The sequence below is a fragment of the Nilaparvata lugens genome, chromosome 8, assembly GCF_014356525.2.
Source record: "Nilaparvata lugens isolate BPH chromosome 8, ASM1435652v1, whole genome shotgun sequence".
Classification (NCBI taxonomy): Eukaryota; Metazoa; Arthropoda; class Insecta; order Hemiptera; family Delphacidae; genus Nilaparvata; species Nilaparvata lugens.
The window spans coordinates 31,632,594-31,660,276 of NC_052511.1; the positions used below are offsets into that span (position 1 = coordinate 31,632,594).

Here is a 27,683-nt window from a genome sequence, read left to right on the forward strand (position 1 = left end):
TTTTTGAAATGTTGAAAGTTAAAATAAAAATAGAAAGAAAAATAAAAATTTCATACCCTTTTTGAATTATTTAATCACAACATGTTTCGGACATTGATGCCATTTTCAAGTGATATGAAGTAAATATTATATGTGAAGTAAGTGAATATTATATGATTTACTTCATATCACTTGAAAATGGCATCAATGTCCGAAACATGTTGTGATTAAATAATTCAAAAATCTGGTGTGGTACACTCACACAACTTTCCTTGCTCATATTCGAAACTACGATCAGACTTTTGTATATGTGTATATATTGTTTTCAGAGTACTTTTTCCTTTGTGTAAATTGTGAAATTCAATGATTTTTTTAGTCGTCATTTTTTTAAAGTCGTCAAAACAGCTGTTCTACAGATGAAATATCTCGACTATGTGTTCTTTTTATGAACTGCTCTACCTACCTACCTCATGCACGAGAAGGAGGTTACAAAGTCCATTTCTCAAGGATGGGGTGGACCCCCCATTAGTTTCCCAGAAAGGAGACTCATGCCAGTTAATAGAGCTGATAAATAACTATACAGAGTATGAATTTGAAAAAAATCGGTCAAGTTATTTTGAAAAAATCGTGAAAAACATGGTTTTTTAGTAATTATCCGCCATTTTTCTCAAGAATATTACGGAGCTCCTGCAATTTTCCAAGGAAAAAACTCATGTCATTTGATAGGACTTATGAATAGCTACCCATGGCTTGAATTTGAAGAAAATCGTTAGAGCCGTTTTCGAGAAAACCGTGAAAAACCTGGTTTTTGGTCATTATCCGCCATTTTTCTCAAGAATATTACGGAGCTCATGGAATTTTCCCAGAAATGAGACTCATGCCAGTTGATAGTGCTTATGAATTTAAAAATCCATGGTATGAATTTGAAGTAAATCGTTAGAGCAGTTTTCGAGAAAACGGTGAAAAACATGGATTTTTAGTCATTATCCGCCATTTTTCTCAAGAATATTACGGAGCTCCTGAAATTTTCCCAGAAATTAAACTTATGCCAGTTGATAGGGCTTAAAAATAGCTATCCATGGTATAAATTTGAAGAAAATCGTTGGAGCCGTTTTCGAGAAAACCGTGAAAAACATGGTTTTTTAGTCATTTTCCGCCATTTTTCTCAAGAATATTACGGAGCTCCTGAAATTTTCCCAGAAATGAGACTTATGCTAGTTGATAGGGCTTATAAACAGCTATCCATGATATAAATTTGAAGAAAATCGTTAGAGCCATTTTCGAGAAAAACGTGAAAAACATGGTTTTTTAGTAATTATCCGCCATCTTGAATTGAATTTTATTGAATTTCTTATTGTCGGGTCCTCATGGTATAGGGACCTTAAGTTTGAAATTTCAAGTCGATCGGTTAATTAGGAATGGAGTTATCGTGTTCACAGACATACACACACACACATACACACACACACAGACCAATACCCAAAAATCATGTTTTTGGACTCAGGGGACCTTGAAACGTATAGAAAACTTGAAATTGGGGTACCTTAATTTTTTTTGGAAAGCAATACTTTCCTTACCTATGGTAGTAGGGCAAGGAAAGTAAAAAGGGTACTGAGATTTTTATTTTTCTTTCTATTTCTATAAAAAGTAACCCTATACAGAGAAGAGATAAAGTAGAAATAACTTTTTTTGTGAGAATGATTGAAATGTTACAAAACGAAGGAAATTGTGATAAAGAATTACATATGTTAGATATGTTTCTGAATTTTTAATAATTATGAATTGATGGTGAATCAACTAGATTTCTATACCTAGACAAGCAGCTGGAACAAAGAAGGATCAACTGACACATCACATATTTTACAAAATATTTGCGAAGAGAAATATTTACCTCACTCTGTGCTTATCAAGATTCAGATTCTCAGATCTGTTCAAGAACTGGAATGCATCAGGATTATTGACGTCAAGATCCTGGGAAATGGACCACACTGGCTCAAGAACATCGTCAACTATATGAAGAACCTGAAAAATATCAAGAAAGAAAGAAAATTAAAGATTTTTCAAATCCAGCTCTGAACTTTATGATTGGTAATTTATTTGTAAATTTTGATGATCAAGATGATAAAATAAACCAATCTATTAATTTTATTTACTATTAAAACCTCATTCTAACAGAGGCCCGATTTATGATAGAAAGCTTATTTACACATTATTCTACCTGAACGTCAATGATGAGGAGAAAATGAGGATTTAACAAGATAACATAATACGGAACGTTGACATTTCCTACTTAGATAGATTCATGTGAAACTCAAGTTTCAGTGATTATGGTCTAATTAACGTCTGATAATATGATACTGACAATGATGCTATTGAACCATGTTTTGTATGGATGAAACTACCTAAGTAACAAATGGCATCATATTGTGTTATTATTAAATATTATGACAATTCTACAACATCTATAGAATTGTAGAGTGTAGAATCTCTAAATGTGTAGAGTTAATTGAAATAATTCAATGTTTTTCTCATTATAAATGCATGTTTTTCCAGAATTATTTTATGAAATATCCGATGAAATTTTGTGATTGCAATTCTGGGATGATTATATTGGGCCTACCTGTTTCTTATTGATATTGGTATTCTGGTAGTTGGATCGGTGGGTGACAATTTTTGCGTTGTTGACGTAGATCTCCTCGCGGTTGTTGTCACGTGTCCGCGTGATCCACAGCGGTGGATTGCCCTCGAGTTCGGAAGACACCGATGTACCCAGAACGTTCAGGTTCTGCGCCGAGTTGGCTGGAAAATTAAAAATAATTCAATTATTGTCAAACTTTAATTAATTTATTAGCTACTCTAGTTATAGAATCATCATACCCAGCAGATAAGTTCACTTGCAAAAACATCAACATTGCTGGGAAAATAAATATGGAAATATAGATGAATCACAAATTTTCCTTGTTGTAAAACGAAAGCCATCTTAAAGTACCATCTGAGAAAAACAAGTAACAGATAGGCCTAGCCTACTGCACTGATTTCTATATTCTGAAACTGAATCTTGGATAAATATTTTCTAAAACTCTGAAACTTCTAAGAATTATTTAAAATTATTCAATGTGTCGAGAATCGAGAGATGTATTATATTATAAAATGCGTCATTATTGTTATGAATATAATGAATGATAAGATTTGATTAGAGATAATTAATTTATTATAGACTTCAATTAATAGCACTTCCTCGATTCAAGGCTTCCTCGATTCAAGGCTTCCAGAATAAATTATTCAAAATAAAACAATTATAATAAGATGTAGTTCTTAGAGACGAATATTATTGCCGAATAATATTAATAAATTCCATTGTTGCATCCGAGACTGAAATGTAAGTGCTGTCCCCTCTGACAAGAAGTATTATAATTTCCAAGTTAACTGCAGTTCATGAAATGTGTACATGTAAATCACACAAGAATCAAGAAGATTCAAAATTCTTATGAATTTCTACATTTTCCAGGTCGTGAATTACTAAGATTACCTTTTCTACTTGATCGTCCTGATTTGGGAATATTTCAATTTCAAACAATGATATAAACAATAATCATCAGTTAATGCGAAAAAGGTAAAAAGGTTTTTCATTGTACTCACATTTTTTCCAACATGGATTTATAAGACTTTTCAATGATCACTTCATGAGAAAAATTCATTTCGTAGCTTCAATAATCTGTTTAATTTACATAATTTTGTTTCAAAGTAAATATTTGAATTATCTTACGTTTTGGTTGAGAGATGTGGAATACAACTGCAATTGAATTAGTTTTATAGCTTTGATTATTTGATTGATTAAGTTGATAGTGGTTGACTTACTCATGTGATAGAGCACCAGATCTCGGTGTTGGGCACCGGTGTACTTTTGGAAGGCCGAGTTCTGCGGTGCAAACACTGTACAACTCCTCAGCTGCAGCGTTGAATTCGCCACCAAGTTGTTCTCCAGCAACGAATAGAACTGAAACAGATAAGAAATATATTTAATAAAATAAATACATTGAGAGTTTATAACTGAATAATGAAAAAAATAAGAGGTATAAACACTTGTTCAAAACTGACTGTTCACCCGATTTGAAAACTTGTTAAGTTCATTTCAACTTAAGTTAAAAAACTGGTGTGGCGCACTCACACAACTTTCCTAGCCGTTATGAAAATTGATCACCTGACGCTAGTGTTCCCGCGCATCTCAAGTCTACTATTCAAAGATTTAAGCCAGCTGATGACAGGGCAATAACGCTGGAGACACACGAAGTCTTCTATCTCTTCATAGTGAATGATTTAATAGAGTCAACAGTTGCCAACAGTTTGCATTATTGAATAAACACATTTTCTCGAACTTCGAGCTTATTTTCAATTTTAGGTGGAAATGTCACTGAACATTAATTGTAGATATTTTCATGCTCAATCTTTTCCACTAGAAATTTTTTGTTTAAATTGTATCTGAAGCCTGATAATTGGGAATCCAAAATCACACTTTGCATTGATGGGGCGGAGCTCCTGAAATTTCTACAGATATGGGACTTGTGGCAGTTTATAGAGCTTATCAATGACTATTTTGGTTATAAATTTGATCAAAATCGTTGGAGCCGTTTTCGAGAAAATCGCGAAAAACCCTGTTTTTGACAACATTTTCGCCATTTTAGCCGCCATCTTGAATTGGATTTGTTCGAAATTGTTCGTGTCGGATCCTTATAGGGGAAGTTCCAAATATCAAGTCATTCCGTCAATTGGGAGATGAGATATCGTGTACACAGACGCACATACACTCATATACACACACACACACACACACACACACACACACATACAGACCAATACCCAAGAACCACTTTTTTGGACTCAGGGGACCTTGAAACGTATAGAAATTTAGAAATTGGGGTACCTTAATTTTTTTCGGAAAGCAATACTTACCTATGGTAGGTAATAGGGCAAGAAAAGTAATAAAATGTACTTTCAAATGTTACTATCAAATTCTAAAATCATAAGAAATGTAAATAGTATCGCTAAACATAACGCGTAAAACAGGAAGTTGAACTTTTTGCAGAGTATGATACTTATATTTGCAAGATGTGATGTAGTAGGTATCATATGTATGGTAACATCATCTTATCAATTTTTCATCCATGTCCTCAAGTTTTCATCTATCATCTACCATGTATCATCTATGTATGGTAGCATCATCTCATTAATCAATTAGCATTTGAACAAATGCAACTTTTAATTTATTTCCATTTGTAGTCATTAATTTTTCATTAATTTTTTCATGTTTTCATTGTGTAAGAGGTGATATTCAATTTCTATACAACGCTCGAGTTATGCTATCGTAATTTGTTTTATGTGGAAACTGGACACTGAACATCTCTAAAACTAAAAGCTAATGGAGCTGCCTAACTTTGCAGGAAAGTAATAAACACTAATTTTGAGCGAGACCAAAAATTGATAGGATATAAAATCACATTAAAAGATGGGAAAGAGAAGGTTCAGGAAACTTGAGAGGTGAAAAATCTTGAGAAATCAATACCAATCAATCAATTCATTTATTCCAAAAACAAACATAATACAAAATAACAAAGAAATATATAAAAATTAGAAATAAAATTGTAGTTATAAAAGTGCAATATTGAAGTATACTATAAAGAGAAACTTCTCAACACTCTTAAACACAAGAGACATAATTATTCTCTCAATCTCAAATCAAATACTGGATGTTTCACGTTGGAGACTCTATCTCTAATTAGCTCGGCAGGCTTCAGGATGATTTTAAAAACATTCTCAGAGAAAATAATGATGAAAATAAAAAAGGGAGCATCTGAATTCCTCTCTCTCATCAAGATGAGTGATTGCCATTTCAACGCAGTATTTCGTGCCAGCTCCTTCAATTTTTATTAAAAAAAGGCGATAACTAAGGAATTTTCTACATTGAAAAGGTTTTTCCAAGAGATTTTCCGATTCAGGAAAAAGGCAAGCTACCAAGAATCGTAAGATGGTCGCTATTCTTAGGTGATGGTTGAGTAGCAAGAGGTATATTCGCACACAATGCGTCGGCAAAGTCCATCTACCTGAAGTGAGATTCACTAATAACTGTCAGCATGCCTTATGAATAAAACCAATGCTTCCCATTCAACAAATGCTGACAGTCGAAGCTCAATCTCTCTATCCTTGAACGCCTTTTCCAATCTCGTCCCACCATTATTCACGGAAATCTCTCCCCCCCTCCCACCAACCATCACCCGCCGAAAAAGTACAATCTTTTCCTAAAACGTGACACCGTAATCTATCTAGGAGAGCCAGGGCTCGATTGAATTTGAAGAGCGCTACAAGTACCTACTATTGACTGTCACTGCATGTTGTATAGTGGAAGATATTTCTCAGTAACATTTTCGACAAAATTTGACATCATTGAGAATACACACACAGAATCAGAAAGCTGAAATTGGATGCATACAGCTCAACTGGATTTTATTCATCTTGAATCCAAAGTATCCACAGTCATGAATGCTTCTCATATTCATTCATTCATAGATTTAGACTGCAGTTCATTAAAAAGTTCGGGGTAGGACCAACAGGCACAGCCAAAATATTGATTCATATACTATTCCAAAACGTAGTTTATATTTCACACCAATAACAAAAAAATTTCCAACCTCTATAAACAATTTCCCAATATTGATTTTCGTACTTCAAAACATATTCTGCAGAAACACGATGACATTTTTCCAACATTAGGGGATAACAAAGTACTCTTTAAAATATCCCTGGGGTATTCTATGTGTATTCCCAATAGGAGAATGTGTGAATACAGAAAAACATAGTTCTCATACATTTTTAATGAATCTTCTAAAAATTACCCTGAGGGTTTGTGTGAGTTAAAATGTTTCAATAATGTATGTCAATATGTGCGCGTCACCGTTTCTTCTTCAACTCGTTCATAAGTTCAAACCTTATAGAAGCCAGTGAAGTTTGCAAATTGGCTAAAGTTCAAAATAAGAAGGTAAATTTCATTTACAAACCCATTCAAATCAAATTAGTAATCCATGAAAGGGTGAGAGATATCAACCATAAAGAAGAGACTTTAAACATAAATACAGAAGTAAGGAAAACAGCAAGCGAAGACTGGAACAATTTTAAAAGTACACAGTCGACTTCAAATGAATGAGAAGAAGCAAGTAGTGCATTCAACAGAAAACTGAAAACGTTCAATTCTAGTTAATTCCTAAGTAAAGGTGCCTAAAGCGAGTTAATTGAGATTTACTGTCAGCTACAGCTCTTGCGTGATGAGGATGAAAAAAGGAAAGAGAACGTTTGAGAAGAGGGAGAGATAAGGAATTTTGCTAACGAAGAAGAGAGATAGAATGAAAGAGAATATGAGAGATGAAAAAGAGTGAAAGTGTGAGAACAGGAGAGGATATGATAAAGGTGTTCAGCAAGGATGAAGAGAGATGAAGAGAATATGTGTGATGAAGCAGTAAAAGAGTGTGAGGAGAGGATGTGATAAAGATGTTCAACGCAGGAGAGAGATGAAATGAAAGAAAATATTAGAGATGAAGAAGAGTAGAGTGAGGAGAGCTGATATGATAAAGATGCTCACCAACGCAGAAGAGGTATAATAATATCTTCAACAACGCAAAGGTAGATAAGATGTAGGAGAATTGGAGTGATGGGCAATCAACCGGAAAAATGAGTTAACTAAGAGGAAAAGGTCAGTTTCGAGCTCATGTTGAGATTCCTCCAGTGTGAAGCTGACTCAAAAGCTTCAAATCACAAGGAAAATCCTGTTTTCCAAACAATTTTCAGTGTAATCGATTATTGATTCTCAAGCTGCGTTTACACCAAAGTTATTAACGAGATGTTAATAACTCAATCTTTATAGATTCTATAAGATTGAACATAACTTATCATACACATGATGGACATATGTGTTTGCCAAGTTCCGTTAAATCTAATAGAATCTATAAAGATTAAGTTATTAACATTTTGTTAATAACTTTGGTGTAAACGCAGCTTTATCAACTGATTTCTGTAACTTATATCTACGCGAATAGATACTTTTCATCTGGCTGAGTTTGATTGATTGTCTTGGGGTGGTACTTGAATGAAAGTGGAATGGGAGATATATTTGTTGAATTTGAAATATTTGGAGAGAATACTGTTGGAAATCTATTGAGGGGAGATCAGTATAATTAAGGCGTGAGAGCAAGCAATCAATTCAATGAAACAACTACAAGGACTCATGAACGGTTCAAATATTAGAGATTGTCAAAGTATATTTGAAAGAAGTCAGGAGCTATTTGTGGAGTTTTTTTAGGATAACAATGTAAAATCAATGACCACTTGAAATTTATGACTGATTATTGTAACATAGTTTAAATGATCTTAAATTGTATTCATGCTCATAAGGAAGGACTCTGGTTTTGCACATAGAAACTGTACGAGAAAAGATCCCATACTTTTTTCATTCAATCACACAAACTATGTTATGAAGTCTGTGTTATATCTAGAAAATATAAAAAAAATACCCATAGAAGTAGAAAATAATTTCCAATAAGGAAACATTAACTCTATACAGTCAATTCCTTGACTCTCTGTCAAATGAAACCTTGAAAATTTAATAAATGTGACAACCGATCATGCTTTGGAGCAAACCCTCATTCGATCATCCAAAACTGAGTGATTGGAATAGCTAGTTCTTCAAAGGCTTTCATAAAATGGCTGCTACTATATAAATAAATCTTCCATCAAAGATATTCTGTTCAAGTATGTTGACATCATTATGGAGATTGTGAAGAAAGTCATCGAATGAAGTAAAACAAGAATAATGAGAGATGATAATGATTTCCAGAAGCATAACCTTCTCAAGAGAACATTACATTTTTCTTCAAGACTCTGATGGACGACAGAATCTGCATAATGTTATCAATGGTCTGGAAGCAAGTGAAGAAGTGTGTGATTCTCTTTTGAACGTATAGAAAGAAATAGTTATTCGGTCTCCAACGATTGTTATCTGAACATAGTTGTGGCAAATTGTAAAAGTGTATTCTCACCAATAAAAAGAAACAGAGTTCTTTCATTCTCCACGATGCAATCAAACAAAAATCCTAGTCTTAGTTAATTCTAGAACAAGAAGAACATTCTATTCTCTGTATTTTTACTAGCTACCTGCTTAAAGGTAATTCAGCATTGAAGTTTTAGTGCAGCATGCATTTCTACAATAACCGCAATCCCTGTCAACATCTGATGGATATTTGAAAAAAAAACTCTTAATCTCACTTGGACCATGAAATTGTAAGTGGAACTAGTTGTGGATTTGACTAAATCCCTAAATATCGTTGACAAATTCGCATAATGATGACATGGCTCTCCTGAATTCAACTCCTACTTCACTTTTCAAAACTTCAATACGCTGCAAGATTATGGAAACTTTGTGATGAGAAGAGTTATGAAAATTCTCAATAAAGATGGAGTGATACAGGTGGTCATAGCTTTTCATGTCTATGGTCTAAAATCAAACAAAGGTAGTGAACATATTAGAAGCAGCAGAGTAAAAGAATCACTCCAATAATATGCTCTCCAAACCATCGAGACTTGATTTCTAAATCTGTGGCAGAGATTTATTAATGTGACATGCAAGAATCTATGAAGGAATAATCCATACGTTAGCTACGTGCAGGAATACATACATTCATTCATTTGTGGATAAAATTACAAATCATATAAATATGTTTGGGAAAGAATAACGGGCATGGCCCAAAACTATTCGAATCCCAAATTTTGATACTGAATAACTTGTTACCATTTCAAAACAGTCTGAACGGGAATACCATAATGGATGAATCAATCAAAAGTTAGTGAAATATCATTATAATAATACTGTTAGAAATAATATGAATGAATATTTAAATTTTCATTTAATTTTGATTTGACACATATCTATTATTATATTGGATATAATTTCTCAAAAGTTCACGACAAACTGAAGATTCACGAAAGATTAACATTTTCATACTTAACATAATCATTATGATAATGAATGAATGATGAATTCCATTTCCACCATGAAGAACTAAGAAATTCCACAAATGTTTCTTGGAAATTAACTGACCACTATATCAAGTAAGCGTGGCCAGTGTGCAATTAATAATATAAGTTAGCCTGCAGCGCATCACAATGAATTAACTCGATATAAAAACAATAGAACATAAAAACATATAAATATTATCATTATTCTATCCTAATATATTTATTGAAACCCAAGTTTCGTATATTTCAAACAGTCATTTCTTAGTTTCCTTGCAGAATGAGATGAAGTTTGAAATTTTGACCATAATTAGTATATTATGATGAGAATTATCAATTATTGAGACTTGAGAGTTGAAAAATCGTGTTCAGCGACCGAAAATACATAAGATAGCGTTCCTGAAATACATAGTTTGCATGCATAGACTAGTAGGAGCGATGCGATAGACAGGCCATTACGCGCATTAATCATGGGGGAGGACCGCGCCGCAGCGTAACAGTGCTACTTATCCCCCTCCCACTGCCGCATCTATGATCGAAACCCCCAAACTATATATATCATTGGATTCAGAAAGAAACGGCCTACAACGTTTATTGAGAGCTTTTTCCTCTAAGTCGGCTAATGACTTGAATATTCGAGAAATAACAAAAAAATCCATAATAAAAAAATACATTTTTCGAGATATTTTATTTTTTACGGAAAAACTATGCAGTTTATCGCAAAAATGTAGAGGACCACATTGAAAGCCAGTTATGTGTACATAATATTGAGAAAAAATTGCAAGCTGTACTATTAATAGTAACTGCAGGACAGGCGATTTTATAAGCGCGCGTTTTTTACAACTTACCCCCCTCCCCCCCCAAGCTGTCGACCACCCTGGGACGTGACGACATCGAGTTTCATATACACTAAAGACCCCCTAACAATAATCCGAAGTCAAATTCTCTGCCTCTCTCATGTATGCTCAATGTAAGCCAGCGCCTGGACTATAAGTGAAGGTGCCTAAAGCGAGTTAATTGAGATTTACTGTCAGCTACAGCTCTTGCGTGATGAGGATGAAAAAAGGAAAGAGAACGTTTGAGAAGAGGGAGAGATAAGGAATTTTGCTAACGAAGAAGAGAGATAGAATGAAAGAGAATATGAGAGATGAAAAAGAGTGAAAGTGTGAGAACAGGAGAGGATATGATAAAGGTGTTCAGCAAGGATGAAGAGAGATGAAGAGAATATGTGTGATGAAGCAGTAAAAGAGTGTGAGGAGAGGATGTGATAAAGATGTTCACCAACGCAGGAGAGAGATGAAATGAAAGAAAATATTAGAGATGAAGAAGAGTAGAGTGAGGAGAGCTGATATGATAAAGATGCTGACCAATGCAGAAGAGGTATAAATATCTTCACCAACGAAAAGGTAGATAAGATGTGGGAGAATTGGAGTGATGGGGAAGTTAAAGCGTGTGGGGAGAGATTTAATAAGAATGCTCATTAACGAAAAAGAGAATATGTGAGATGGAGAAGTAGAAGGTGAAAGAGAATCAAGGAGCGTGGGTGCTCAGTAAGCAGGGGTTGGGAGCAATCAACCGGAAAAATGAGTTAACTAAGAGGAAAAGGTCAGTTTCGAGCTCATGTTGAGTTCCTCCAGTGTGAAGCTGACTCAAAAGCTTCAAATCACAAGGAAAATCCTGTTTTCCAAACAATTTTCAGTGTAATCGATTATTGATTCTCATTAGCGTTCGTTATGCAGTGAGTTAAATACTGTCGATTTTCAACTAGGTATGCAATTCTAAGTTCATTGATTCCATCGTTTCATATTTTCTTCATCATTACACATTCCAGACTACTGAGCTTTAATTCCTTTGGATGGTTCAGCCAGAATGGGCGAATCAGATCAATCAATTCATTATGGAAAATTGCACATTAAATGCCATTCACATTCAGAATAATAACAATAACATTTAACACCTTAATAAAATAAAAATTTGGAAGATGGAGTGCAAAGGAAGATTTAGAGAGTATGAGATGAGAGGTTAGAGGATGTTGGAGGAAGTAGCAGAGAAAAAAATGGAGAAAGCTGAAAGTGGAAGAGACAGATTGAGAGGGTAGAATGATTGAGTGGAAGATAGAAAGATTTCTATTAACAATGTTTACAAGGTTATGCCTTTGAGAATCACGTTATTATTGACATCAACGTTAAAAACTATACAAAGAATTCAGTTGGAACCTTATTGTTGCAATCCCCTACTCACAAGCATAATAAATTGAATATCCATCCAACTGTTAAAATCTAGTACAGCAATAATTCACGTAAAATAAGAGACCTTCATCAGCTTCATCAGTTGGAGAGAAAATAAAAATTTATGATCGAAGAGCATTACAGAAAACGACACTCGAGCAAAAATAAACTTTTCCCTCTCACATTCATCACATTTGGAAAATTGAGGGCCTTCTGAATCATTAGATAACGATACAAAGAAACGCTAGAATTGTTGGAACCTTATTAATGAAGTGATGTAACATAAAATAAATTGCAACAAAAATTTATAGGAAATTTTGTATCCCATTAATTCATTAACTACAGGTTGTGCCTGTTGATCCTCCCCAAATTATTTTACATAACAATTTTGTATCATTGGATCAATAAAATAATAATAATAGCTACAAAGGAAATAGAAAATTATGTTGTTCAGTGAAAGCTGATGGAAGTATACAAGAATTTTGTCGGGACTCTCAATATTATGGAGTTATATCATCTACTGCACACGAGCTTCAAGTTGTATTTGATTGTTACAATATACTGCACTTGAAATCCGCATGAAATTAAGGGCCTCCAAATGTAGAAGCAACAAAGGAAATCAAAACTTTAACAAAAATAAGAATAAGTACATAAGCAGCAAGCATACGATGAAGCGAATCAGTGGAGTTGGCAGTTTGGAAATTCTCGTCTCTCCCCACCTGAGCGAAGTGAGCGATAAGCATAGCTGAGCTGGCAAGTCTCCTATAATCAAAGCCAGGGGGCACATTAGGCAACGCCTCGGAATAGGGGAGAGACCCCTGTGGTGAGGGCAAGGGGCGGATGTGAGTTCGGTTTCGCTTCCTCAGAAAGGAGATGGAATACGCCGCCTCAGATCGCCTCCATACCTCAGCTAACGAGAAATTCGCCTCAGCAACGAAATTCGCCCTGCAGCTGGCGCCAAATTCAAAAATTCATGTCGTTGTTCAGTCGGTAGCGTATCACGGCATGCATGCATTGTTTGTTCAGGCAAAGACATTCTTCTATTATCATCATCTTGAAGCGAATGTGGAGCGGAGGTACGCGCTTGGCTGGCTTCATACTTCAGTGCAATATTATGGGTATTGAGTTGAGTATTACACAGAGAGCTCTAGGGTATGCATTGTGCAAAGTTTTGTTCGATTAATCTGCGTGTTTTAACGTCAAAGTAAGGCACAACTACAACCTTAGAGCAACTTAAGCTCTACAAGCACAAATACAGCATAAGCTCGAGATAAAATAGTGAACTGTTTGACTAAATCAATAAACTGAATAAGCATATTTAGTCCAGTCACTATATACATTAGTGCATGCAATTTATATTGTAGTTCTGATTTTTTAATAATTATATTATTTGGATACATAAGAGAAGTCCAGAACCAATTTCTTCATGCAAAATTTCCTTGTGCTAGATACAAGTTGGCCCAAAAACCTCGTATTTTCGGCTCATTTTCCAGTTTTCAGCTATTTCTGCCAAATATTGTAATCGGCAGAAAAATTTGCTCTTGCCTTTTTCTTAGATTATAAAATTCTGAATAAAATGAGATCATTCGGAACTCTCTATCTTCAATGAGTACTGAGTTATGATTTTTCAAAAATGAGTGAAATTTGAAGGAAAATCAATTTTGATGAATTTTAGTTTTTGATCAACAATATCTTCCGATTGTTAACATTTAGATGTATAATTCAGAATCCCTCTGGGCTTATTTTTGTGCTCTACAATCTGAGATCAGGTAGAGCGCTTCATCTCATATAGATTCCCAGGTACACCTGACAACAATGCTCCTTGTATTGTGAAAAACACCTAATTTTCAGCTTCAACCATCATCACCAACTACATAGTCTTCACATTGATATTTCTCACAACGACATGAGTTCATGAGATTATGTTCTATGAGAATCACCCGTTGCATGCACTTCATTTCAGTATTTCCTAGTGGAGAGGCGCGCTTAAGGACACCTCAAGGATCAAAATTTCAAACAGTTATAATGGCCATTTTTTGTGTATTGGAATATGGGCTTAAGTACATTCAAGAATAAATTTTTCATTTTTCGTCCGAATTTGACTTATGATGCATGATTTTGGACCGCCTTGACGAGCCGAGAAGAACGAAGTATAGTGAAATCTGAGCATTGTGTCAGAAGTTATAACTGTTTGAAATTTTGATCCTTGAGGTGTCCTTAAGCGAGCCTCTCCACTAGGAAATACTGAAATGAAGTGCATCTAACGAGGGATTCTCATAGAACATAATCTTAATCTTATGAACTTATGTCATTGTGCGAAATATCAATGTGAAGACTATGTAGTTGGTGATGATGGTTGAAGCTGAAAATTAGGTGTTTTTCACAATACAAGGAGCATTGTTGTCAGGTGTACCTGGGAATCTATATGAGATAAAGCGCTCTACCTGATCTCAGATTGTAGAGCACAAAAATAAGCCCAGAGGGATTCTGAATTATACATCTAAATGTTAACAATCGGAAGATATTGTTGATAAAAAACTAAAATTCATCAAAATTGATTTTTCCTTCAAATTTCACTCATTTTTGAAAAATCATAACTCAGTACTCATTGAAGATAGAGAGTTCCGAGATCTCATTTTATTCAGAATTTTATAATCTAAGAAAAAGGCAAGAGCAAATTTTTCTGCCGATTACAATATTTGGCAGAAATAGCTGAAAACTGGAAAATGAGCCGAAAATACGAGGTTTTTGGGCCACCTTGTATCTAGCACAAGGAAATTTTGCATGAAGAAATTGGTTCTGGACTTCTCTTATATACTCAAATAACATATTTAAAAATCAGAACTACAATATAAATTGCAAGCACACCCCCTTTTTTATGTCTATATTGACTGGACTAATTACACCGGAAATCATAGCATATTGGATAGATATCCTATCGATCTGTTGTGATGTGAACCTCTGAATAATAAATGTGATGATATCAATCTACACACAATCAATAGAATGAAATAAAACTTAGAAATTAACCTTTTAAAATGTTTTATTGGATTACCACAACATGTTTCGACTATTTATAGCCATTTTCAAAAGGATATTTTGATAATTTTTATTCAATTTTATCAATAATTTTAGTAGCCCTACCTACAAGGAAAAGTGCATACACACAATCAATTTCCAAACACATTATTTTATATTCAAAGACACTGACTATCCATTAGAGAAGTTGAAAGTAGCTAAGTTAAAATAAAAGAGAACAAATTATATTGTAGAACGAAATTAAAGTTTTAGTGTTCTCAGAAATAGCAATTTCAATATAGAAGCGGTAAACTCAGATCGGAATTGCAATTTAGCTCGCTTACAGTGGAACAAAGTTACCTCTATGATTTCATAAAACATACCTCTCCATCTTCAAGACACTTACTGCTGCAAATCTCAACAGCGAACGCGAAAAATAAAATACCAAAAATATTTTCCCTCATAACTATCTCATTTTCTCATTTCATACAGAGTAGACGACAACAAATTAAGTTCCTCATGGGGAATGCGTTCATTCATTTTAAAATAGTCCAGGGAAGAAAGAATGAATGGGCAGAGAGAGGAAGTGAGTGAGAAAGAACTCCCATAGTTCTAAAGGTGGCTGTGAGGACAAAGATTGCAGTAATAAGCCGCAGCAGATGATAAGACTCATTCTTTTTAATATTGCTTCTGAGAAATGGAAACGGGTAGCAAAGGATTTTACTTCCATTTTTCTTTCTTCGTCTCCTTCATTCTCTCTCCTTCTCCATCAAATCATTCAGGATCCATTTCTCGTCGACAAGAGCTGCTTTTCTACCCTTCTCCTTTTTGACGTGGCTGACTGCTTACAAAGAGGCTCTCCCTTCTCCCGAGCCATGAAAGAAAAGTGGTTTTCCCGTTGAAAAATTTTTCCCACTGTGGAGGAGCTCGTTAAAAAACGGCGAATTCATCCGCCGCTCTCATGAACACGTCTCACTCAATCACTCTATCACTCTCTCTCTCTCTCTCTTTCACGAGCCTGCTCCACTCAATACTTGCCACCTTCCTCTCAACGACTCATTTGCACACGAAAATATTTGCATGGCTTTTTCACGATTTTCTCCAACAAGAATTCATTCCACTTATATTTGAGTTACGAATCAGATGAGAATATCTGCAGTTTGATTTCTTCGCCTTGCTTGAATTGATGAATCTGTTTTTATTTGACTTCCACCACAGATCCAAACCTGTAGCCTAGTCTGTGCTTCCATTGCCTCATCTGAGTGTTCTTCTTCTTTCATTCAGGGTTTACGCTCTTGCCTGTTCCGACTCACAACAGTATAGATCAAATTCATTACATTATACAGTGAATCTGAAATTAAAATTAAATTCGATGCACTTTTTCGATGAAATGACTCGAGTACATGAATTGGAAAGTTCATTCGAACGTATAATACAGAATGTACTCTAACTCTCTTAGAAAAGCTGTATAATTTATTGTTTCATGTACGAAACTTGTACGGATTATCAAATTCAAGCCAAGATATTTGAACAGAAAAACTCAGATCAATTCAGGAACGGTCAGGTCGATATGTAGATTTCAGCAATCAATCTTATCAATGACTCCAAATATTGCCGTCATTGCACAGCTGTAAAGTGGCATCCATCTTCACCACGACTTACTCGTTCAGTTCGTACATAAAATAAATAAATAAATGTTTATTTCCAAAAAAACTAAAACTACAACATCAGTTACACAAAATATTAGATAAATTACAATTACATACAATAGTTAGTTACAAAAATTCTTATAATGTGTCCTCTACTTGTTTAGTTTACATCTACAGCTATTATGAGAGAATGAAGAAAAGTTCTGAGTGATTTGCTTGAATAGGAAAATTTATTATTTGTTTAAATACTAAATTTTCTCCAGAGCTATCAAGCGGGGCTATCATAAATAATCTGATTTCTATTTCTTGAATAGTTCCATTTCCATCTTGACTATTCCGTGAATATTGTCGCCAAAAATCGTGGTTTCAAATCCCAAATAGACAACAAACCTTATAGTTGAACAACCTCAACTTGAATCTACTGCTCCAAATTCATTTATACTCATGAAGATTGATTATAATGTAATTGAAAGAGAATAGTAGGCCTACTCCTCTAGCAAGATGAATTTACCTACTACGATTTATGATTCAATTATTAACAATGAGTACTTGAAGGTTAAACATATCAAGAAGTTATTTATCTAGTTTTGGCCTCTGTCAAACTGATGGTCAATTTACAGAATTCAACTACAACTTTTTTCGAACAATTAAATTCTGAAAAAATAAATTTCATATGACTTACAACGTAGCAACAATGTCTTCGAAATGTAACTTCAACAAGATACGTGGAAAATTCGTTGAGCGACAGAATACTTTGATAAATGAAACCTATGTACCCTAAAATAGCTCACAGGACCTCTTCCACCAATAACCATACTACAAATATGGCGTCCGAGGTTTAGCCTTGTTATCTAACCCCAACAGTATGTTTACGGTTCAAAACATACGGAGGGGATGGCCTACCTAGGGTGCTGCGAACAGGAAAATTTCAGACGGAGGAAGAGGATCAAAGTGAGAGGGTCGAGGCTCAGTAACGAGCATTACGTTTCGAAGATGATTCGGTGACACAAAACTCTTATTTTGAGAGGTCACGCTACCAGAGAAAGACAGAAAATGAGTAGTAACGAGGGCAAGGAGGAGGATTGTTGATTATTAAAGCAAGGTACAAAAAGGAAGTATAGAGAAAGTGATAGGAAAGGAAGAGATGAAGGGATGATCAGTTGGTGACACAACACTTTTCTGGAAAGGATAAAAAATACGTTGAAAGTTGGAGAGGTAAATACGAGTGATATAAAGTGAGGAAGTGAAACGTTGACAAGATTTGGGAGGAAAGCCGTTCTTGGAAGAGTAGGAGTGCGGTATACGAAATAAAGGGGAAGTGAGAGTGAAGAAGGCACAAAACATCTCCTGATGAGCGGGTACAAGGAGCTGAAAGGGTGGAATAGATGGTGGAAGATAAGGGGACAAAACACTTTTGGTGTTGAAGGGGTGAAACGAGCAAGTAAAAGGGAAAATAAAGGGATAGGATCTGCTGATGGAAACGTGGAAAAGGTGAAATGGATTAGATCAGTTGTGAACTACAGATCAGAGGTCCACATCTTTTCAAATAGGTTTATCAAGTGTGATATGTGAATCATGTGAAACTTTAAAATATAAATAGGCTACATCAAATAGGTAGTAAGATGAGATAAGATATCATTTTAGGAAATATTTTTCAACGATGTTTTAGAACAATATAGGAGGGATTGAAGCATATCGATATCGAGACAAGAAATCAGGAAAATTTGGAAATTTTATAAATAAAAACAAGAGAAAAGCAAAAAACATGGTGAGTAAAAGATACGGCAAGTATGAAGTAGATGTAGAAAAGAGAAGAATTAATATCGAGTGATCTGGCTGGCTCAGGTCTGGCGTCAGAGTTTTCAGGTCGCACCTGATCAATTTCAAGGCCTCAGACATGACCTGATGACTGTTTTCAGACAGCCGGAACCGCTTAACGTGTCCATCCAAAACACGAAATAAAAATTCCATTGAAATTAAAATGACATAAGATGAGTAGAAAATAGAGTGGTAAAATGAAAGGAAGAGAGAAAAAGCAGAGTAACACAGTATGAATAAAGTGAGGAGCCATGGAAAAATATAATTAATGATGGACTTTGAAGAAAGATTGGGGTTGAAGGGGTTGATACAGCTCTGGACAGTGAAGTAATAAAAAGAAAAATTCTAGTGACAGTTTTGTCATTACGACCATTCTCACTTAATGCTTGTAAACCAAATAAAAAACTTGAAATAAATAAATAGAAGAAAAACTGATAGAAGGTAGAAGGAGGTGTACCAAGGAGAAAGAGGAAATCAGAAAGGAAGATCATCAGATAACAAAATAGAAAAAAATGAAATGCAGGAAGAAAATGAAACTCAAATTATTAGAAAGCGTAATAGAAAACAACGAGATGCAGAACGTCTGTTAATGATAAGGAAGATAAGCAGAAAGCAGAGTGAGGGAGGAAATGGGGTGCAGCAGAGAGTGAAAGAGAATAATAAAGACAACTTCGCAAAGGTGGTAGGTGGCAGGAGGAGGGAAAGGAAATTGATGATGAGTGCACTGACAGAGTGAGAGAGAAAGTAAGAAGCGTGCCACAGAGGGCGAATTGTCGACTGAGTTACAATAATTGTCAAGGGAAGCAGAGTGCTAGCTGGAAACCTTGAGGGTTGTACACCCTCAACACGGAAAGGTGAGCGTCCAGGCATGACACGACGTGACTCACGCACAACGTGTAAAATTCACCCCAAACTGTCAGCATTAGTTGAATGGGACGCATTCAATTTACTTACAAGGATTACTGACAAATTCTTAAATGCTAAATATTGAATTTTAAATTTTGAGTTTTGTCAGTACTGCTTACAAATAACAAAATGCTTCCCATTAAACCAACGCTGACAATGTGATGTGAATTTCACTATAGAGTAGAGCAGAGTACAAGCAGTTGTCAAGCACCAAGGGATTACAATTGGTGGGGATTTGCTGCCATAGGGTCTCACCGTCTCACCACCGCAGACAGTGTACCGAGATCATTTCCACCCGCAATAAGCATTACTCGCAATGAGCTGCAAATATGCCTCCAACGCGAAATTAGAATGGGGAGGAATTCAGAATTACATTCGGGATTAAAAGTTATGTAACTCATTGACAATTAAAACTTGAGATTTCGTTACGAGTATAGGTTGTTTTATGCTTGGTAATCTCAGTCAAAGTTTACAAGAAGTAGATTATCAAATCTCAGCCTAAAATTAATGAAAACAGTTTAGTTGGCAGGCCACATGCTCCTGAATTGCTAATTGTGTTCTCAAAATTCGGGCTGAGAAATTGAGTTGAATTATTTATTATTCTACTTGAAAATTACATACTGTATCATTTCTCGATAGCATTTCATCCACAAAGAGTTATAGATTTATCTCAAATGACGCTGGGTTTCTTCCACTTCCCTCAATCCAAAACTCAGAAACAATAATATTGACTCAACTTTTAGATCTGGGATATAACCCTTCAAGATGGTTCAAAGTTTTGTACTGAACGGTGCAAAGATTTCAATCGAGTCTTGGAAGGATACAATGATACAGAATATCAGGAATCGCCTAGACATCAGTTTCAGATCTGATATACAACCACCCTTTAGGATGTTTCTAATTTCATTTATACTAAAATCCATCATCATGTCAACCCTGAGGCGAGCCAACTACTGCAGAATGATGATCTTACCAGGAGGCTGAAGAGAAGGAAGCCTTTTGAACTAGTTTAAAATTAATTTGTGATAGTTTTTGCAGATTATATATTTTTACTGCTCTCATAATCTCAGAACTACTTGAGTCATCAATGGATGAACTGAAGTTTTATAGTTTTTCATAGTGTGAGATTTAAAGTGAAATAAAAATTCAGTCTCTGAGACTAGTTTTAATGACGACAATGAACAAAAAAAAAAGATTGTACTAAAAGACGTTGAAATTCCAAATCAATTTTAGAATATCGTGTTGTCTTGTATCGTAAGTATCAAGCAGTGTTGAGCGTTAGCTATTTGCTCCTTTGAAAATATCAAGGTAACAATACAAATACATAGGAATAGACAGACAAACGAGGTGCACTAAGAATTTATATTAAACTTCTACTTTCAGCCTTGTAAGCGAATTGAGTGATATAACCCTATTTCACGCAAGTGAAGAATTTGTTTAAATTGACACTCAAGCATCGTGTCATTATGTGACAGACAATATATTTCCATGACAATGAGCTAATATACTCCTAACTTGCGCATTGTATTGATGCACGGCATCTAATATCAAATAGATGAAAGATTTATTAATTTCTCTGACTGTCATACTGTTTTACAACGCTCAAACTAATGAATCTTTCGGCACGAGGCCAATCACTGAATGCAATATCACTAGAATAGAATTGAACTGAGTCCCTGTTCACAAAGGTTTAAAGGTGAATTGCATTCAGAACCAATAATCTGATTAAGACGAAAGGGGAATGAACGGTTAGCATTTGATTGAAGGGATGAACATTGAGTAGGCTGCGATTGCGCAGTAGCACACATGCGTCCCTGTCTCAAGAACAAGCATCGATGATATTGAAATTCACAATGGGATTACATGGTGGTAGCGGCAGTCAGTCTCTTGTGTACTGATGGCCTGGTACACCATCTCCATAATATAATACGATTACTGTAGCCGGTAGCAACCTACAACCTACCTACACTTGAAATTCCTCAGTTTCGCTTGCCTCTCTTTCATCAACTCGGAGAGAGGAATTTTCGAAATTAGAAGAAGAAAGGTTCACAAGTATTTATCTGGGAGAGACTATTCCGAGATTGATTGATTTAAAATCAACTAAATGGAATCTCGATTCTTGAAGAGCGATATTGTTTTGATAAGATTTTTGATTGGTTGTAGATTGAGATGAAGCTAGCACGTGTTAACATTAAAATATGATTATATGATATCATCTCATCTAGCAGACTCGGGTCACGACATGTCACGTCACGTCGCATCTCAATATGAGACAAGCTTTATGGCATATGATTGACATTTCTTCTCCAAGTCGGCGTATCAGTTCCCTCTCCTCAGCCAATTTCAAGAAGATCAGTTCTACACTCCCGTTACGTGAACTAATTGACATATTCCATGATGCGAATAGATAAAGTTGCTATGAATTTTTGCTTTCAATTTAGATCAAAAAAGAGTTGACATTCAAAACTATAGTAGTAGTAAATAAAACCAAAGACAACTGATACAAGATATAGACAACTTAAAGAGTATCTTTACTTTATGATAAATTTAAACATTTCTAGTGTATTCTGTGAAAAAGGTGTGAAAAATAATTGCCAATGACTATGATCCTTCAACATCAAAAAAGCTTCAAATATCCCAACAATTGATCGCTCAGTCTGTCCCCAGATCAAGTTCATCTTGAGGGACCGTTGAAGTGAGATATTATCCGAAATTGCAACCGGTAACCAAGCACTCGAGACGCCCCTCTATATTTCGAAAACACCCTTTTTCTCAATTTCGTGAAGGGACAGGGGCATGGGGCCCTTGCCCACTTGGACAGCACCGGCCGAGTGATTTATCGCTGGCTGCTCGATATAGGAGAGGCTCCACAAGTAGTAATCCCGGCTGGCTGGGCGCTCTAATGGAAAACTGAGGTTGGCCTGAGGATGAACCAACTGAGCTTCCTTCGTATTGCCAGCCTCACTTGATAAATCTGACTAGATTTTCTTCTGGCTGGCTATTGATGGTGTAATTTAACAACTTATACATTTGTGAGATGAAAGATGGAGCGATTCTGTAATCTTTGGTAAGGAAGGTTGTTTATCAGGAAGCATGAATGAATGTCGAAAACTCGTTTGATCATTGAAGATATCGTTCAACTTCTATACTGAACTATAATAGAATAATGTAAAAGTATAGTTTTGAAATTGAATTTATGTAGTGAATTCTAAAATAATATATCGGTGAGATAAGTGGTGAAGCAAGTAATCGTTTGTCTGATATGTGTGAAAAGATATTACAGGATAGATAGTTCTCAGGATAGAATCACGAACTTGATTAATCATTGAAGATGTCGTAAAGACTATTAGATTATGTATAATGATTATAGCAGACTATGGTAATGACTATAGTAGAGACTAAGATATTGTAAAAATATTCGGTCATTGGTTTGACATAAACTGAAGAGGTAGGTGGTTGGGTAAGAACAATTTGAACACTGGAGGATTGTGCAGACTGTATGATTTTAAGTTCCAAATACTCAAAAATCTGTATAATTAACATTATAACGATGATCATTCTCTTGACTCATATTATGACACTACAATCAATAACAAAAAAATATATTGTTGAGATTGGATAAGATAAGAGAATTATTCATAAGGCCGAAAAATAATATGTTCAACTCCTCTTATAATTAATCTTACAATTACAATGGAATAGATATTGAGAAACAAGTTATAGTTTCTTGAGTAAACTCATTTTGGATGACAAATAGAACAAATGAATCGAGAAGCAGATGATGTAAAGTAATATATGTATTCGAAACATAGGTGAATGAATAGGATGTACATTGCAAAATTCACATGTCCAATTGTTCCCAATCAACAACAATTAAAAGTGAGGAAAAATGTGTTACAATACACGTTCGAAATACGTGAACCGTGCAGTCAAGAGATACTCGAACGAAGACTAGCTAGGTGTGATGCAAAAAGCCATCAAACGATTATAAACGAGGCTCCATCATTATGGATGTCTCTCAGAAGAGAGGCCTCTCCGATTCACAGGGGAATACGATACGGTATCTCTCCCTAACTAACCATAAAAGCAACATCTCGCTCACACTTACAGACTCCCCAACCATGAAAGCATCACCTCACTCTCTCTTACCAACCATGTTTGGTTAACATCCCATGGTTGCTATCCATAAAGGTAACGTCCTGCGTCAATTTAAAGTTGGTTGGATTCCAACGAGTAACTCCTCATTAGGAGTAATATTCCCGTGTCGCTATCGCTTTCAATTAGAATGATCTAGAGCGGTCGGCGGCCGAAATGAAAGCAAGCAACAGACCCCAACTCACAGGTACACCCACCCGCCCGCTGCAATTTCCTCAAATACCCAACGATTACGACTCGGCCAACGGCGAGATTCACTTCAATCTGTCAGCATTAGGTGTATTGTAAGCATCAATGTTATTTCTAAGAATTCCTGACAAACCAACGCACTCGACATTCAACATTTAGCGTACAACTATTAGTCAGAATTCCTTACAAATCACATCAATGCTTCCCATGCAACCAATGCTGACAGTTTAGTATGAATCTGACTATAGTAGAGATGAATCATGACAGCAGCCACCGAATTGCGGGAAGCTTGCTCTCGACTCTCGACTCTCGACTCTCGACTACAACTCTCAAGTATCTCTCGAACGGTTCGCTTTCGCTTTCCACACAACCAAACAGTGCAGTTTCCAACTGCCCTCACTTCACTGAGAGACGGAAGTGTCCGAGGTGTACACTGTACAGTGCTACAATTGCAAATAGATACTGAATAGTTTGAACAGTATAGCAAATGGATACTGAAGATGTAGTTTGGCTGAAAGGATACTGGATAGTTTGAACAGTATGGTAAATGGATACTGGATAGTTTGAAAAGATATTCTCAATTGGATGCACGTTCCTAGACATAGTGAACGAACCGTAACTGGAATTTAATTAACACAAATTCAATTCAACTCATTCACTTTTTCACCTGAAATGTTCTGAACTTTGTTAACTTTGTATACTCAGAAAACGGAACTTTGGAAAGTGAAGCTTTCTAATGTGTTGGACAGGACAGAAACTACATCGTTATTACGTCAGGTGGAAAAAAATGACTCACATCAGAAGGGATTTACTTCAAACAAATCGGTGAATTCCAAAACCGTAAATATATTATACTTCGGATACAGAATATGCGAGAGTAAGTAGTTCATAATATCAATCGTATGATTGAGAAACATTGAATATTCATCGCCACTATTCTTATTCACCAATTATCAGCCAATGAACCCAACTGATTGTTTTCTCAAACAAAACTGTTGACATTTTTTTAGCCTAATCCTTATAAACTGTAAAATTTTATTGGTCATTAGTGTACCCTTGAGATCAGAAAATCCTACGTCAGGTGATCATGAACGCACAGTTCTGTTACGTTTAAACTACGCTATTCTAAACAATGAATAAACAAAACAACGAACTGCATATTTTTGATGTAGAAGTTCTGATATAAACTTTGATGAATACATATCAGTAAAAGTTTTTAATTTTTGTCATCACAATGTTTTATGTGAGTTTTGATACTGCTACCCTGTTCGTTGAGGTACATCTATAAAGTACAGTATATTCCGGCATGAGAAACTGGATTGTGAAAGAGCCTTCCAGGTAATGAAGATAAACTGATGGAGCTTTTGTTTACTGGAATGAGTTCGTTAGAGCTCTAAAAGACTCGATATTAAACTTGGAATCCGCTCAAACTTGATAGCTACTTTTACTAACGCTAACGCCGAAATGTTTTCAGCTTTAATACTGGGGTAGTTCAGATCCCCAGGGAGAGATAACTGAGCTAATAACCCCTGAATATTATCATCAATTACTTTTTTCAGGCGCTCAACAGAAAATCACTAATCCTGCTTATTTGTTTGGAGAGAAAATTTAAACTACGTTGAACACTTCATTTCAATAGCTTGATATTGTCGAGCTGATTAAATATTTTCATAGAGGATTAGAGGAATTTTGTGATCAATATTGCAGAATTAAATAGCTGAATGCTGGAGTTCATACCAGACCGAAAATGTGTCGAATCACTCGAATTTCTCGAAGTATGCCATTTTTTCTTAGAACTGTAATAGTGTGAATATTGAGTGGGTATTATTGTAGTTGTTTGTGTGTATCTTATATTATTTTTCAGGTTTTCGAACTGAAATGAACTTTGATTTTACTGTTTGTTGAACCCTGCGTTTTTAGTGTGAGAATTGACTCTTTCTTGTTTGAATTTGCTAACTTGTTGCTCAGTTGTCAAAATTAAAGCAATTTTCGTGCATTTTCCAATTGCAGTTTCAATTTCATGTCGAAAAAGCCACTGTATTTGAAAATTGTACGAGCATTGACCTTTTTGCAGCTTTGGCTTTTCCACTGGAAGTTATGCTCAACGCTCGTGGAGGGGGAATAATTTTTAGTGAAAAGGCCACAGTTCGAATTGAGACGTAACTGGGAAAACATGTAACGGTGTGCGAGCCTCGGTCCTCTGAATGGGCCCATTTCCCATTCAGAGGGACAAATTGTTATGTTTTCAGTTATCAGTAATTTTTATCTTGTTGAATAGGAAACAAAATTTTATTGAGTTAGTAGGAGTAGAATCAGGAAATTTTTTGTGCGTGAGATTTCAAGTATAGTGAGTTTTATTGAAGCGTATATGAGTGTTTCTGAAGAGTCCAAGTTTGAATATTGTTAAAAATGGTGAGTGCCGAACTTTTATTGTTTTTCTTATTAAGCTCAAAATTTAATTTCATAGAATGACCGAGGCCCAAATTTAAATGCAGCAAGTTAGTAGGTTCCCAAAATGTGTAGAATGGAATAATTGAATATATTTTTTGTGAATCAATTGCTGAATCACTTTGTTCTGTTTGAAAATTTGACATGTTACCTGACTACTAATTCGTTCTACCTATTTAGAGTTCAATAAACCTGAGGTTGAATTTTAAAAAGTATTTTTCATTGAAGTTCCTGGCTCGTAGTTACTATAGTTGCTAAAATAGGTGACAATTAGATAATGATGATAATCTGTGCATTTGAATGAACGAATCCACTAAAAGCTCCCAACCATTCAAGGATTCAAATAGAGATTTTATAGCATAATTTTAGCAAATATTAAAGAAAAGAAGAAACCACCCCCCTCTGTTTACATTGGTGGCCAGCGGTGGTATAGTCTGCAAGAATGACTATCGAATCACATGTATTCTTATATATTTCATGTTTTGGAAGATTAATCGAATAGAGAAAAAGATATCTCCGGTTACAGAAATGATGTCAGGTGTGGTGTAGGGTTAAAAATACCTCCACCGGTTACAGAACGTATGAATTGAAATTAGCGGAATACGATTGGAACTCATAACAGATAAATGGAAGTTGATTAATGATTTACCATCATTTCAATAATATTGACATTATCTTCACTATTGAATTTCAATGTCTGCACTTCAATAGACAGAATCGTGAACCGTCTATTTCAATAATGACATTCTTATTGTGAAGAAGCCATGCTCTACAGTCTACTCTACACCACACAGTTTGCACAATAAACTCAGATTTCCAAAAATGTAAATTGCATCCAATCTGAATACATCAGACTGGAGAATAGAGAGAGATTTGAAGAACTAACTGTCTTTTCTATCAACATTTGAATTCTCCTAATATTATGGTTTCATGAATATTTCTACTTTTACTAGTCTCTTACTGAAATACATATTGGCTGGGCTCTTAAGAAATTTATATTTCGCAAAGGCAGAGAGCCACACCCTAGTAGAATTTAATTTGCATAAGTGTAGTGAAATTTGTGATCTGTAACTATTATTTCTGCAGGAGAGCTTCAGTTGGAAGATGATTACAGTTGAAAAATGATGGAAAAATCAATTGATAAGATAAATTATTTGACCTAGGGGATTTGTAACGAATAGCAAAATTCTATTCTATTAGCAATCAGAAAACATGTATTATTCTCATACACTAATCTGTC

General features: G+C 35.2%; 1 protein-coding gene across 9 annotated transcripts in view; it reads right to left on the reverse strand.

The window, feature by feature from the left end:
- The window catches only part of LOC111051426 (fasciclin-1), a 201,574-nt gene that overhangs the window by 29,918 nt on the left and 143,973 nt on the right, over positions 1–27,683 (reverse strand). For all 9 annotated transcript variants that reach the window (XM_039434528.1, XM_039434529.1, XM_039434532.1 and 6 more), the window contains exons 2-4: positions 3,838–3,976; positions 2,600–2,778; positions 1,871–2,001 (exon numbers count right to left, since the gene is read on the reverse strand). In XM_039434528.1, the coding sequence (XP_039290462.1) occupies positions 1,871–2,001; positions 2,600–2,778; positions 3,838–3,976 (449 nt within the window). The remainder of the gene's footprint in view (positions 1–1,870; positions 2,002–2,599; positions 2,779–3,837; positions 3,977–27,683) is intronic.